Below are 15,009 nucleotides of genomic sequence, written 5' to 3'. Positions count from 1 at the left end.
CTCTAGGTTTGGTGGTTTACTTGCCCTTTGTCTTTATTCAAGATTTTCTCTTTGTGTTTGATTTTGTAAAGCTTGAATTTGTCTGGAGGTACACATACATGTGCATGTGCATGTGCATACACGGGCATATATAAATACACTCATCTGTAAAAATATGTGTATATCCCAGATGAGATAAGGCTCAAAGTCTCCCTTCTCTCATCTGGGAGAATAGTGCTTTGCCACGAAGAAGGCTTTAGTTTTATTTCACAGTGATTCTCTTCTCTTCCCTCTGCCAAGATCTTTCTTGTATTATGTTCACCATGAGAACCTGGTAGAGTTTCCGGTGGTGAAACCCATGCAAGCGTGCCCCCCCACCCGCCACCTCCAACACTGTGGCCCATGGAGTTTCTCGCTGTCATTCTACTCTACACTTAGCCTCTGATCATTCTGATAATTCCAGACTACCATGTAAGGTCTCCTGGGCTCCACCTGCTTCTGCTCCAGCTAAGCAGAGTGTGGCTTTGATACTCTGGGTTCATCTGTCTCTCCAGATCTCAGGGGAGAATTTTGACCTGGTGAGTTCAAGAAAGGTTGTTGATTTTCTGTTTGTTCAACTTTCTTTGTTGTAAGGATAAGAGGTGCCATGTTTTCTGTCTCAGAGCACTGCCTGCACCATGTTATCAGGAATCCTTAAAATGTGGAGTAACAATGGTTGTTATGGTTGGATGTGAGGCGTCCCCCAGAAGCTCCCGTGTGAGATGGTGCAGGAAGGTCCAGAGGAGACATGACTGGGTGGTGAGAGCCTTAACCCAACCAGTGAATGAACCCCTGATGGGATTAACTGGGTGGTGGCTGGAGGCAGGGGGGTGTGGCTGGAGGAGGGGGCATTGGGGGCGTGGCTTTGGGGTCTCTATTTGTCTCTGGAGAGTGGAGTCTCTCTCTGCTTCCTGATCACCATGTGAGCTGCTTCCCTCCACCACACTCTTCCTCCATGATGTCCTGCCTCCCCTGGAGCCCCGAGGAGTGGAGCCTGCTGTCTATGGACTGAGACCTGGGAAACCCTGAGCCTCCAAATAAACTCTTCCTCCTCTACAGTTGTTCTGGTTGGGTCTTTTAGTCACAGCAGCGAAAAAGCTGACCAAAACAGTGGCAGTACAGCATGAAGAGCCCTACTCCTAAAATACATGTGGATCTGAATATGGATGAAATCCAGCCTTCTTCTAGTAACATTTATTCCATGGGCAACGCCCTTCACATGGCTTTCCATTTCCATCATTAATAAGCAGCCAAGAGGTCACATTATATCAATTTTTCGGTGGGATCTAGTGCAACCTTTGTACTCAACTGCCAGTTAAGCCTTCCATGAAATGTTATGAGATGATACATTTTGAAGTGCTATGGACAAACAATTGAAACAATCCCCATTTAACAAACAGTCTCACTAGACAATTACAGAAAGCATTTAACATACTATGTATTGTGAATTCAGGGGAGATATATAGACATCCTTTCCCCAAATCACGCTGTCACAAGATCTTTCATTTTGATGGAGCACCTGAAGAAACTTGTGTTTTGTGAAACACACTTTGGGAACTGCTGGTATTTTAGGAAACACCAAGATTTGGAAAAAGACGGGACATGGATTTGAATCTCAACTCGGCTATTTGCTGTTTAGATGAATGTTCCTAGTCTATAAATTTTAGTTCATTGATCCATTAGGTAACATAGCAGACAACAGCATTTACTTAAAAATTAATATGAGCACTCCATGAAAGAAATTAAGCACCTGTCACATGATATATACTTAAGGCTTATTAATGTTATTGTTGATCATCATCCCATATCAGGCTCCAAGATGGTGGGTGGTCGCCAGAGTACTTGAATAGCACATCTGGTCTAGTCTATTGTGTCAGAGGATGTGTGTAGGAGTGTGTCGAAGTGTAAAGTTTCCAGGGCCTATGTCACGATGGAAATGTCATTCCATGTTTGGTAAAATTCACAAAGAACATGGCTCAGTCCTTCCAAATATGGCCCAGGAACCGATTGTCTTCTGAGAAAAGTATAGGGCTAAGATCCAGAAGCATTTAATCAGTGTGAGCAAGCATTTGGGGGTCTGTCATTCGAAGCGAATGACTTGCACTAATTGTCTGGTAAGTCATGGTGATTGCATGTTGGAGTCACAGCTAACCCCTATTGGACTGTCATGCGTTTTCCATCCTAAATGTTAACACTGTGGGCGAGCTACCGTGGAGAACACCCAAGAAGCAATTTCAATATGATATTTGATTCCTGGGTGGCTGGAGCTGCTCAGTGCTAGATTTTAATACTATAATCTGGAACATGTTGATTTGGAGCAATACGCATGATTAGATGGTTTAATTGTGTGTTGTAAAGGAAGCTGTGACCTTTCCAGTCCAATCCTGGATGTGACCGTACACTGTTGGGAGGAGGAGAAGACAAATGCATGCGGGGGAGTGTGACAACCGTGACACCGTTCCTTTGTCTCATTATTCAAGTGTATTCAATGATCTTAAAAACCGTGTGGACCGTGCCCCAAATATTAGTGGCCAGCTACATCTAAAAGAAAATTCTGTGAGTCTTAAACAAAGATCTAGTAACATGACCTGTAAATACTGAGCAAATGGCCTCAACATGAACAAGTCTCTCGTTTTTTTAGCCCGTTTGGGCATACAAGACAACATTAAAAATGCATTATTCTTGCCTATAAATCCATTGGCTAAAACCACTGTAGTTTAATAACGCCGTACTATTTCATATGGCATCAGAAGTTAAGACAGCAATATCAGCCCCGCCATTGGCAAGACGTTTTACATTTGGAAAACTACTTTCACATTCATTGTGTTTGACCAGAGGAGAAAAGCCATACAAGAGAAGAGATACCAGCTGGTTTCATTTCCCCAAATTTACAGTAGAAACCAACAAAGCAGAAGTGTGGGGGTGATTTGCATTAGTTAAGTGAGGACTTAAACCCCAGTTTCTTAGCACTAAGTCCATGGTTTCTTCCCTCTCTGGGACATTATAAAGTGGGAGGACAAGAGCTAGATAGAGTTCTTTTCCTAGAGTCACACATAAATTCTGCCAGAAAAATAAGGGGAGCACGTTATTTCTCTATAGTGTGTGCAGCCCCAAAATCCCAAGAACAGAATGAAAACAGCCGGGCATCTTCTGTTACCTAAGGATCAGGCTGGACCTTCCGGCACAAGAAGGAACGCAGAGGGTAGGCAATTACCCAGACATCCCAGACCTCAGTCATGGTCACCTAAAAGGTTCTAAGGTATGTTTGGGACTTGAGCAGTGGGTATAAGTGATTGGATGGTCTCCATGGCTTTGTATTTGCATGCAGCCACGCAGAAAACCACAAGACGTTGATATTCTTTGTTCTAAAACATAAATTACCTCCAAAGCAGCATCCTCTGGGTCCTTGGCTGTTGCTCGGTAAATGATGGTGCCCGGGGCAGTGTCTTCTAGGATATAAATCTCAGTAACTGCCAGAAAAGGTACAAGAGATGATTGAAGGAGTTTCACACCATGCTATTCCCCACCCCCCCCCAAAAAAAACCCTCATCCAATTCTGTATTTTAGATAAAAATTATACTTGCTCAGCACAAATGTTTTCATAGAGTGCCTCTAATTAAGCCAGTAGTTATGATGATGATGATGATGGTAATGATGATGATAGGCACCATTTATTTAGTATCTACTATGTGTCAGGCTAGAGGAAAAAGATTTAAAAATTTAATCGGGGCACACTGGCACATGCCTGTAATCTCAGTGGCTTGGGAGGCTGAGGCAGAAGGATCATGAGTTCAAAGCCAGGCTCAGCAATGCCAAGGTGCTAAGCAACTCAGTGAGACCCTGTGTCTAAATAAAATATAAAAAATAAATTAAAAAATAAAGGAGGGCTAGGGTTGTGGCTCAGTGGGAGAGCACTTGCCTAGCACATGTGAAGCACTGGGTTAGATCCTCAGCACCACATTAAAATGAATAAACAAAATAAAGATATTGTGTCCATGCATAACTAAAAAATATTTTTAAATATATATAAATAAAAATAAGGGGCTGCAGATGTGGCTCAGTGGTTAAGTGCTTCTAGGTTCAATCCGGGTACCAGGGGCTGGTAGGCGGGGCGGGGGAGGCAGTAACTAGAGGCAGGTGGGTGTGGCTGGAGGAGGTGGCACTGGGGGCGTGGCTTTGGGGTCTCTATTTGTCTCTGGAGAGTGGAGTCTCTCTCTGCTTCCTGGTCACCATGTGAGCTGCTTCCCTCCACCACACTCTTCCTCCATGATGTCCTGCCTCCCCTTGAGCCCCGAGGAGTGGAGCCTGCTGTCTATGGACTGAGACCTCTGAAACCTTGAGCCCCAAATAAATTTTTCCCTAAAATTGATCTTGTCAGGTTTTTAGTTACAGCAGCAAAAAACTGACTGAAACAAAGATGTATAAGTGGTAGCAATCACAACAAGAAAGACAGGGTCCCTGACCTCACAAAGCTTCCAGTTTAATAGACACACTCCTAATTAAATCATCACACAAATGAGAGAATAATTTTGGTGCACTGTAACCACACAAATCAATGTATCACTATAATCAGTGAATAAGTGAGTATACCCTTTCATGTAACCCATGGGTCACTCCTGTTGTCAGTGTTGTCCCAATCAGTCTTATAGTCTGGGTGCCATAAGAGCACCCAGGACCCAGAGCCTACAGCTACATCCACAGGAGCCCTCTTCCTCCAAGGAGATACCCTCGGTACCTTGGTTTCCAAGGGCAAGAGATCCGGTGAAGGTAGGCGGCTCATTCACATCTACTATCTGGATTAACATGGTCTGGGATGCTGTTGCCCCTCGGCTGTCTTTGGCATAGATTATCAGGGAATAAAGCATCACACTCTCAAAATCCAGCTTGGGTACTCCAGTGGTGAATAACTAAGTTTAAAAAAAATAAGTAAATAAATGCAGAATCATGGAGCAAACAATTGGCTTCATTAGGACATATAGGGAATATGTTAGATCTACAATCTCCAATATTGGTCAGCATTTTGTTGTTTTGTTTTGTTTTATGGGTTTTGTTAGGTTTTTATTTTTGCCTTTGTTTTTCATTTCTGAGATGGTCTCTCACTAGCTGGCCTTAAAATCTAAGGGACAAGTGATCCTCCCACTTTAGCCTTCCAAATAGCTTGTGCCCCTCCATGCCCAGGTTTAAATTAACATTTTTAAAAAGGCATAAAAATCTTGAACTTAAGCTGGATACACTGGCGTACCCCTGTAATCCCAAAGGCTTGGGAGGCTGAGGCAGGAGGATCTCAAGTTGAAAGCCAGCCTCAGCAAATTAGCAAGGCCCTAAGCAACTCAGTGAGACCCTGTTTCTAAATAAAACACACACCAAAAAAAAAAAAAAAAAAAAAAAAAAACTGGGGGTATGGCTCAGTACTTAAGTGCCTGTGAGTTTAATCCTCATACAAATAAAAAAAAAATCTTGAAGCTCACTCATATCATGTCAAATGATTTCTCCTCCATCTTTCCCACCTTCCCAGACTTTAATTTGGTCAAGGATTATCCTGACATCTCAATCTATCCTTGCAAAGTAGGTATTAGGTTTAGGTGCAGAAATTGGAGACCTGGGGAGGCTCTGCAGCGTGGTCAGGTTTTCACAGGTAGAAGTGCAATGACTTTAACTCCCTCTGACTTCACACTCATGCTCTTCATGAATCTGAAATGGCTAGGACCTCACATGGCAGAGTCAGAGTCCCTCATGTCCCTCCCTTGTTCACTCACCTTTATGTCCTGTTCTAGGTTCCTTCATGGCTTCCACACTGACTCTTGAACTGCCCTATTGACTTGAGACACCCCCACCCCCTGGCCCGAGGTGGAGCATGCACAGAACTGGATTCCAGTCCCACCTCTGGTGTGAAATAACTCCAGGACTCTGGCGATGGTCCTTCAGCTCTCTGACTTGGTTTTCTTTAACCTTTATATGAGATCACTAATGTCATTTCCATGTCTGCCATGATACCAAGAGTTTGGGGAATACTGTTTCTAAAATATTTCTTTTTTAGAATTAGTGGAAATAGTGAAATAGTGGAAAACAAAGATTTTTATTGAGTACTCAGTGGAAGGGGTTGGACACTCGTCTTTGGACACCCTTTATCAAATCAAAACCCTTTTTCTGTGATGATAATGCATTCTAAGCAAATGCTAAGAGCTTACATGTATGGAGCACTTACTATGTGTTAAATGCAAACATTTAATAAAAATTACATCATTCCACCCTATTAAAAAAACAGTGTGATTGACATGTTAATATGTCCATTTTATAATCAAATATGAAATACAGACTTTGAAAGATCATCCAACAAAGAACAGGCAGGACACAAATGCCACTCTGATACCAAAGCCCATCTGCAGGGCAAGGCTACCCACATGGCTGACTGTGGTTCTGAGAACAAAAGGATCATATTGTCACCCAGCCAACCTTCAGCCAGCAGAGCTAGCATTTGTTGATTACTCTCTCCGAGTCCGGGATTACTTTCTTCTTTGCCTCTGTTAATCATCAAAGCAAACCTGAGAGGGAGGTCCTAATGTCATCCCGCTTCACAGAGGCTGAAACTGAAGCTCAGGTTATATAACCTAGCTGGGAAATCCATGCTGCGCTTGGAGACAGAGCGTGAGCCTGACCCCTGCCCATCTGTTCCCAACACCCTCCCGTCGGCCAGAACTGCCACGGACAGGAACACACAGTGGTGTTGTCGCAGTTCCATCAAAGTCAGCAATACCTGGCATCGGGTACCATTCTCTACGGAGAAAATGCCCCAGGCTGGACAGGATCTCTTCAAGTCTCACGGTTTTCCCATGGAGCGAATAAATGCTCTAGCATCCCCCAAGCTGCTGGGGAAGAACTAAAGCCCAGGAGTAAGAAATTTTGCCTACAGTAACACCACTCGTAGTAACTGACCTGGGGCTTACAGCCAAGGCTTCCTGACACTAGAGCTTTTTTTCTGTTCTCCACACGCTAATGATTCCTGATATGTTCACTTAATATCATAACCTGGTTTTAGGATCTATAGGGTTTTCCAGCCTCAATTAAGCACAATTTTGTCCTTAAAAAGCTCCTGATCCAAGAATGCTCCGGCTGCCATTTTCACATGATTTGCCCTCTCTTGGAGTCCCCAAAAGGACAGCAACTGTGTCCATCTTGAGTATCAGGCTCAACAAATATCAGCTCTCGATGAATATTTTTTAAGTCAACCCAAATTCTCATTAATTGCACTTGCACTGAAAGACGATAGGAAGATGGTTAAGTTCCCCTCTGGTGGATGCCTCCCATCCAGAGAACACGAAGTGTGCATAGAAAAGGTGACTTGGGGCGGGGGGGGGGGGGGGGGGGGGGGCTGAGGTTGTGGCTCAGTGGTAGAGCACTCTCCTAGCACATGTGGGGCCCTGGGTTCAATCCTCAGCACCACATAAAAATAAATGAGTGGAACAAAGGTATTGTGTCCAACTACAACTAAAAATAAATAATTTTTTTTTTTTTTTAAAAAGGTGACTTGGATTCATTTCCCCATCCTGCCTAGGCAGCCCCTTTCGCACAATGACAGGTAGGAACCTGAAGGTAACATAACTAGAGCATACCATGTCTCATTCCCCTGGATGGATCCATATCATCAGTTCATGTGATTATTGTTTGCTATTGCTTCTCCAAGAGACTTGTTTGGCGAGGTGTTTTGTTGAATGCTTGGCCAGTGGCCTGGCTAAGCTCAACCAGTCTTTTGCAAAACAAACAAGCCCCCATGTGTCAAGGTACAAAGTCCAACAAAGGATAATGATATGCTAAATCCCAAATAGAACAGTATATTCTCCCTTTTTTACTGTAATATTATAGAATTAGATATCAATCCATTTCATGTAGCCTTTATCTGCAGGAATATTTCTGGGCTACAAAAACCATTTCATAATCAAACTGCTTCTAAAGCTATCTAGAGCTGGTCTATTAAATAGCTCTGATACTGTGGCCACATTTTTCTTTATTGTCTTTTTTTTAAAAACTGTCAGTGGACCTCGTTATTATTCACTTATCTCTATGCAGTGCTGAGAATCAAACCCAGTGCCTCACACATGCTAGGCAAGCGCTCTACAACTGAGCCACCTCGCCAACCCCCACATCTTCCTTATATTATTATTTTTTGACTGTCTATAATATGGCTACTTAGATTAGATTGGAAATGTATCTGCTATAGCAGCAACTATTGTTGTGTTAACTGCTTATCATGGACCAAGCAGTAAGATGATACTTTGCATATATTATCTCATGGAAACTTTCCATCTGTCCCCGAGTGAGGTGGTATTATTGTTAACACCTTATTATAAGGAAAATAAAAAGCACAGAAAGTCAAGTAATTTACCCAAGGTCATGCTGTTACTAATTGTAGTAGCTATGATTGAAAAGTGGGTTTGTCAGGATCCAAAATCTGTGCTTAGAATACTGATGGTGCACTCATTCTCTCTCTCTCTCTCTCTCTCTCTCTCTCTCTCTCTCTCTCTCTCACACACACACACACACACACACACAGGAGGAAGAGGAGGAGGAGGAGGGGGAGGAGATGGCAGAGGAGAAGGAGAAGAAGAGGTAGGAGAAGAAGAAAGTGTTGAGCAGGAGGAAGAGGAGGAGCACTCAACTCTCTGATAACCTTTTGCTGCTGTTTAGACTTGTAACAAATATCCTATGAAAAAACAATATGAGATACATTTTACACCAAACTGAAAGTTACAAGCAAATTTTTAAAAATCTAAGGATAAAAAGGTTTGGCAAAGTTATTCAAGAGCCTCATAACAGACCTCCCTTGCCCCTTTTAATCTGTTTTCCTCACAACAGCTAGAGAGAGCCTTCTAAGATAGAAGCAAATTGTCTCTTTTTTCTGTAGGACTCTCCAGTGGTTTCTTAGATGTGGGAGGATTTAATGTCTCTGATGATTTACCCTTTCCTATACTCAGGTCCTTTGCAGTGTTTCTTCTACTAAAGGAACTGCCTTTGCAGTTCCTTCTACTGAAAATAGAGCATATTTCTCCACCCCCCACTACCTTGGACATGTGACTTGCTTTAGCCAATGAGATCGGAGGAGACTTGGGTCTTGAAATATACATGAGAGTTTGAGATTGATTTTTTGTCCTCCTCCTTTTGCCTAAAGAGGGATTGGCTTCTGCTAACCAGTGTCCCAAGGAGCATGAGAGGCACAAAGAAAAACCTGAACTCAGCTGCAGCCTGAAACCAGGTGGCACCCCTAAACCACATGTTGCTCATAAGGACTTTATTACTTACAGCTCACAAGCAATGTGACCTCCATGTTCATGATGGTTCTCTTGCCCTCAGGTTCCACAGGGACAGTGCACAGGGACCAGGAGAATGCTGTGCATACAGTGGGTTGCACCATATTTGAGGGACCCTGATCTTAAGGAACCCAAAGCTCTTATAATAAGCAGTAAACCTGCCTAAACACTTCCCCACTGAGAAAATAGCTTGATCGTACCTAGATGGTTTATCTAGGCCCACAGCCCATGTAGGCTTTGCCCCTCACCTCCTTTGCTGTCTCATTTGTCACCTTTTCTGCTTCAGTTCCTGTCACATCGATTTCAATCTCTTCTCCTTATCCCGCCCCTTTGTTCCACCATGCCTTGACACATGCTGTGGCCTCTCCCTGGAATGCTTCTCTCCTTCTTCATCTACTTAATTCTTTCCCATTCTGCAGGTGACTTTTCTTGTAGCTCTTTCTCAGGAATCTGGACCAGGTCAATGGTCCCCTCTAGGTGCTCTCACGGAACTGTGGGCCTGGATGTCATGGCTTTTGGACACATTTACAATGCTATGCTTGTATGCATGTTCCCTTGATTAATACACATCCCTCTAAACCAGTAAATATCACAAGGCCTGCATCTGATCAGAGCAAAATGTCTGTAAAATAAATGGATCATGATCTTCCCATGGATTTTTTTTTTTTTAATTGTACTGGGGATTGAACCCAGGAGCACTCAACCACTAAGCCACATCCCCAGCCCTATTTTTTTTTTTTTAAGAGAGACAGGGTCTTACTGAGTTGCTTAGCGCCTTGCTTTTGCTGAGGCTGGCTTTGAATTCATGATTATCCTGCCTCAGCTGCCCAAGCCACTGGGATGACAGGGGTGTGCCACCAAGCCCAGCCCTTCCATGAATTTCTAAGAGTATCCAACTCAGTATAGGGTCCCAATGAGAGGGTGCTAAGTTAATAACATACAATAGGGAGTGAGAAGGCAGAGGATGACAGTTTCATTTGAGAGCCCTTGGGGTACCAGGTGATCATACTGCTCACCTACATACTTACATCCCACATGTGTGTGGATCTCTGAGATAGCATGAACGGATGGACCACAGGATTTGCATTAATAATCACAGGGCCTCCAACCAGAGAAGTGTGAGGTGAGACAGACACAGTGACCACAGCAACCCGGGTGTGCTCAGAAGCATTTTCCAGAAGAGGGTTGAGATTCTCAATCATGAATTTGGGAAGAGCTAGAACATCTGAGAGGAAACATAAAATTTGACTAATTACAAAAGAATTTCTGCAAAACTTCCCAATCTGCTTCATGTTTTGAAACCAACAAAATAAAGGAACCACTAGTTCCTTTTTTATTAGACATCTTAAAAATCAGTTGAGTTGGCTTGGCGAGGTCATTAAGGATCTGGGAACTTCTTCTTCTTGTAAGCTAACTCCTCAAGTTTATGGACAGCAGCAGAAGACAGAGGATTATCTTATTGATGGCACAGCAAGCAACTTGAACTTTTGTGTTCACATCCCTTCTTTTCTTTTTTTTAAATATTTTTTTTAGTTGTAGATGGACATAACATCTTTATTTTATTTACTTATTTTTATGTGTGCTGAGGATCATACCCAGTGCCTCATGCATGCCAAGGCAAGCTCTGTACCACTGAGCCACATCCCCACCCTGCATCCCTTTTCTTGTTCCTCAAGGAACACAGGGGCAACACAGAGGGTCCCGGTGGATGCTATGCATTTATATCACATTTGAGAAGCCCTAAGCTCAGAAAGCCCAGATCTTTACGAATGACCAGAAAGCTTCCTGCCCTTTGCCCTGGATGGAGAAAATAACCTTATTCTAAGATGACCAATCATCCTCTGAGCCAGAGGGTGACAACACCCTTGTTTATAATGCACTTTTTGTTTTCCAATGTTCTATCCATCCCTCAGTTGCCCCTTGGATATCACTTCTTTCAGAAAACCTTTCCTGAGCTGGGCACGATGCCACACACTTGCAATTCCAACGACTTGAGAGGTTGAGGCAGGAGGATCGAGAATTCAAAGCCAGCCTCAGCAACTTAGCGAGGCCCTAAGAAACTCAGTGAGACCCTTTCTCTAAATAAAATTCAAAAAAGGGCTGGGGATGGGGCTCAGTGGCTAAGCACCCTGGTACAAAGAAAGAAAGGAAGAAAACCTTCTGTGGCCTGCCCCAGTTGGCTTGGATACTCCTTCCTGGGGTTCCCATATCACCCCCTAGTGATGGTTCCCAGCATAATAACCTTCCACTTGGGTGCATTCCAGGGAACCATAAACTCTTACTGAATAACAGTACTTACCACATATTTGTTGAATGAATGATAAAATAACAGTAATGACTGTTTATAGGACATTCTTTCACATGGAATTTTTTCATTTAATCCTCACATTACCCCTGGAGTGGGGCTGCTATTATCGGTTCCATTTTGCACATGAGAAAACTGAGGAACAGAAATACAGTGACCTCCATCTCACCAGGAACAATAAGTTTGGCGAGGATATGGGGGGAAATATTCGCTGATACATTGCTGGTGGAGCTGCAAATGGGTGCAATCACTCTGGAAAGCAGTATGGAGATTCCTCAGAAAACTTGGAATGGAACCACCATTTGACCCAGTTATTCCACTCCAGGTGCATATTATAATGATGCGGCCACATCAATATTTATAGCAGTTCAATTTACAATAGCTAAGCTATGGAGCCAATCTAGGTGCCCTTCAACAGATGAATGGATAAAGAAAATGTGATATATATATACAATGAAACATTACTCAGCCATAAAGAAGAATGAAATTATAGTATTTGGAGATAAATGGATGGAACTTGATACTATCATGCTAAGTGAAATAAGCCAATCTCAAAAACCAAAAGGCGGAATGTTCTCTCTGATATATGGATGCTAACACACTGTAGCATGGGGGAAGAATAGAAGTTCATTGGATGAGACAAAGGGGAATGAAGGGAAGGGAGGGATGGGAACAGAAAAGACAGAAGAATAAATGGGACAGAACTTTCCTATGTTCCTAGATGAAACTCCACATCATGTACCACAAGAATGGAAAGTTATGTATGATAGGTCAAATTACATTCTACTGTCATATATATCTAAAAAGAACAAAATTTTTTTAAAAACATACAACAGGCAAAAAGAAAAGAAAGGAAGGAAGGAAGGAAGGAAGGAAGGAAAGAAAGACAGATAGGAAGGCAGGCAGGAAGGTAGGTAGGTAGTGACTTTCTGTTATACAGCTAATCAGCAGTAGAGCTAGAATTTGAACCCCAAACTTGCTGGATCCCAATCGCATGCTCTTAAATGATTCAGATGGCTTCATGATTCAGAGTAAATTTCTTTGGGGTAGAAAAAAAAAAGAAAAAAAATGGGAAAAAGCAAATATCCTCAAAATGTCAAAATTGAGAAGGTCCCCAGACAACAAACAGCAGTGGCCCTGGGATGAAGGAAAGGAACCACCTCAGGAATGGCCTTCTGGGTCCACAGACCTCGACTCCTGTCTGAAGTCGGCTTCTTCCTGGCCACAGGACCACTTGGGCAAGCAGCTCATCCTCTCAGAAACTAGAATTCAGGGGCGTGGCTCAGTGGAAGAGCCCTTGCCTGACATGTGTGAGGCCCTGGTTTCAATCCCCAATACTGGGGGAGTGGGGGAGGATTAACAGTACATCATCTTGTGCTTCAGAATTTGCTAAGAGGATAGGTCTTACATTAAGCATTCTTACTATGCACGCACCCAAAAGTGACACAGGGGAGATTTGGGGAGATTTTCGGTATGCCTGTGATTTTGATTACGGTGATGGTGTTATGGGTGTTTGCAAACATCCATACTTATCAGATTCTACACATTAAATACATTCTGTTCGTCGGTCATTGTACCTTAATAAAGCTGTTAAAAATAAACAAACAAAGAAGAAGAAGCTAGAAATCAACTGTGACTTCAAAAGAAGCCACTTTGGTTGAAACTGGTGTGAGGTGATCACCACTATTTAAGAGATAAGAGATTGGGATTATTGGCCATTATTTTTAATAAAGATTTGCCAGTCACTGTCATAGAAAATGTAAGATTTCTTCTTACTGAAGTTCATTATATGTTTTATTAGATACAGTGTATGAAAGGTGGGTAAAAATAGTTTCCGAAATGACATTATTTCATACAACTTGTGTCTAACCCTGCGGTGTTGGGAAATTACTCAGTGCTCAAAGTCACAATGCATTTAGAGACAAAAAGTCATTATGCACCCTATTGAGGTGGCCTACTTTGATTCTATTTTTCTCCCTTTCTTTCTGTCTCCTGTGTGTGTGTGTGTGTGTGTGTGTGTGTATTTTCTCTGCTCCCCTTAATTTCAGCTGAGTCTTGTCCTTACAGCAAAGATTTCAGTGAAGATACACTCAGGCTAGTTTCTCAAAACTCATTTGGAAAAGGCAAAGTTAAAGATAGGGCCTAGAGGTGGGCTTGGTGACACATATCTGTAATCCACCAGCTAAGGAGCCTGAGGAAGAGAATCACAAGTTCAAAGCCAGCCTCAGCAACTTAGGCAGGCCCTAAGCAACTTAGCGAGATCCTGTCTCTAAATAAAAAATTAAAAAGGGCTGGGGATGTGGTTCAGTGGTAGAGCGCCCCTGGATTCAATTCCAGGTACAAAAAAAAAAAATTACATCATCCACAAAATACCCAAGACTATAGACAAGCCCTGTCTTAATATATAACTTTAACTTTAAATTTTCTAGTAACCACATTTTTTAAAGTTTTTTAAAGGGCAGGTAAAAATAATTTTAACATTTTATTTGAACTGATGTACATAAAATATTATTTCAATGTAATTAACATGTTAAAATGTTAGTAAGATAGTTTATATTATTTTTTTCATGTAAAAATCACCTAAATAATAGAATATATTTTATATTTACAGCACGTCTTAAGTCAGAGTGGTCATATTCAAGTGCTTAGTGGTTATCACTTCAGACAACATTGTTATAGAGTTGATTGGAGTTGTGCAGATATTATCATTTATTTCTATTAGAAATACAAAATCTAATCATTATTAATCAAAAAGTGGAAATTATCAGTTATTTTTCCCTTTCAGATTTGCAATACCCATCATTTGTTCTTAGAATCGTAGACATATTTTACTTGATGTTTTGTTGGTAACGATGATATTTAGCTTTTACCCTCTTCTAGAAGTAATTAATTCTAAAGCAATCCTTCAGCTGGTTTATTTTATGAAATCAATTTTTGCAACCCTGAGAAAAAAAATCACTTAATGTTTTCACGTAGGGCATTAAAAATTTAAATGATTTATTTTTAAACTTGGGCGTATGTTTTGTTAATTAAAAATATAATTCATGCTATTTTTAACCAAATACTAAAGTATATAAGGTAAAAGAAAATTTAAATCTCCACACATTTCTCCCAGTCTCAGCTGCTCTCACATTTATTTCTACATTCAACTCCAAAAATAATTGCTGTCAATTTTTTGGTATATATTCTTCTGGAATTTTCTGTGCCTATTTGCATGTGAATAGACCTATTTTTTTCCCAGAAGGATTTTCCTGAGTTGTAGTTTTAGAACATCCGTCTCTCCACAGTACACCACCGATTACCTTTTTACCTCTCCTTCAGAGCCCCCAAGGCTGCCTCCTGCTTCTCGTGGCTCTGACATCCACAGTATGGAGGCAGGACCAT

The 15,009-nt window shown here is 41.9% G+C and overlaps 1 protein-coding gene across 1 annotated transcript in view; it reads right to left on the bottom strand.

Moving 5' to 3' along the window:
- The window catches only part of LOC113189183 (cadherin-related family member 3-like), a 61,681-nt gene extending 46,672 nt beyond the window's left edge, over window positions 1-15,009 (bottom strand). Inside the window, exons 1-5 of the mRNA XM_077796472.1 lie at window positions 14,936-15,009; window positions 11,795-11,856; window positions 10,349-10,545; window positions 4,754-4,925; window positions 3,400-3,488 (exon numbers count right to left, since the gene is read on the bottom strand). Of these exons, the coding sequence (XP_077652598.1) occupies window positions 3,400-3,488; window positions 4,754-4,925; window positions 10,349-10,545; window positions 11,795-11,856; window positions 14,936-15,009 (594 nt within the window). The remainder of the gene's footprint in view (window positions 1-3,399; window positions 3,489-4,753; window positions 4,926-10,348; window positions 10,546-11,794; window positions 11,857-14,935) is intronic.

The sequence above is a fragment of the Urocitellus parryii genome, chromosome 3, assembly GCF_045843805.1.
Source record: "Urocitellus parryii isolate mUroPar1 chromosome 3, mUroPar1.hap1, whole genome shotgun sequence".
Classification (NCBI taxonomy): domain Eukaryota; kingdom Metazoa; phylum Chordata; class Mammalia; order Rodentia; family Sciuridae; genus Urocitellus; species Urocitellus parryii.
Note: the sequence above shows the minus strand (reverse complement) of the source record. Positions and strands in the feature narration are given on the sequence as shown.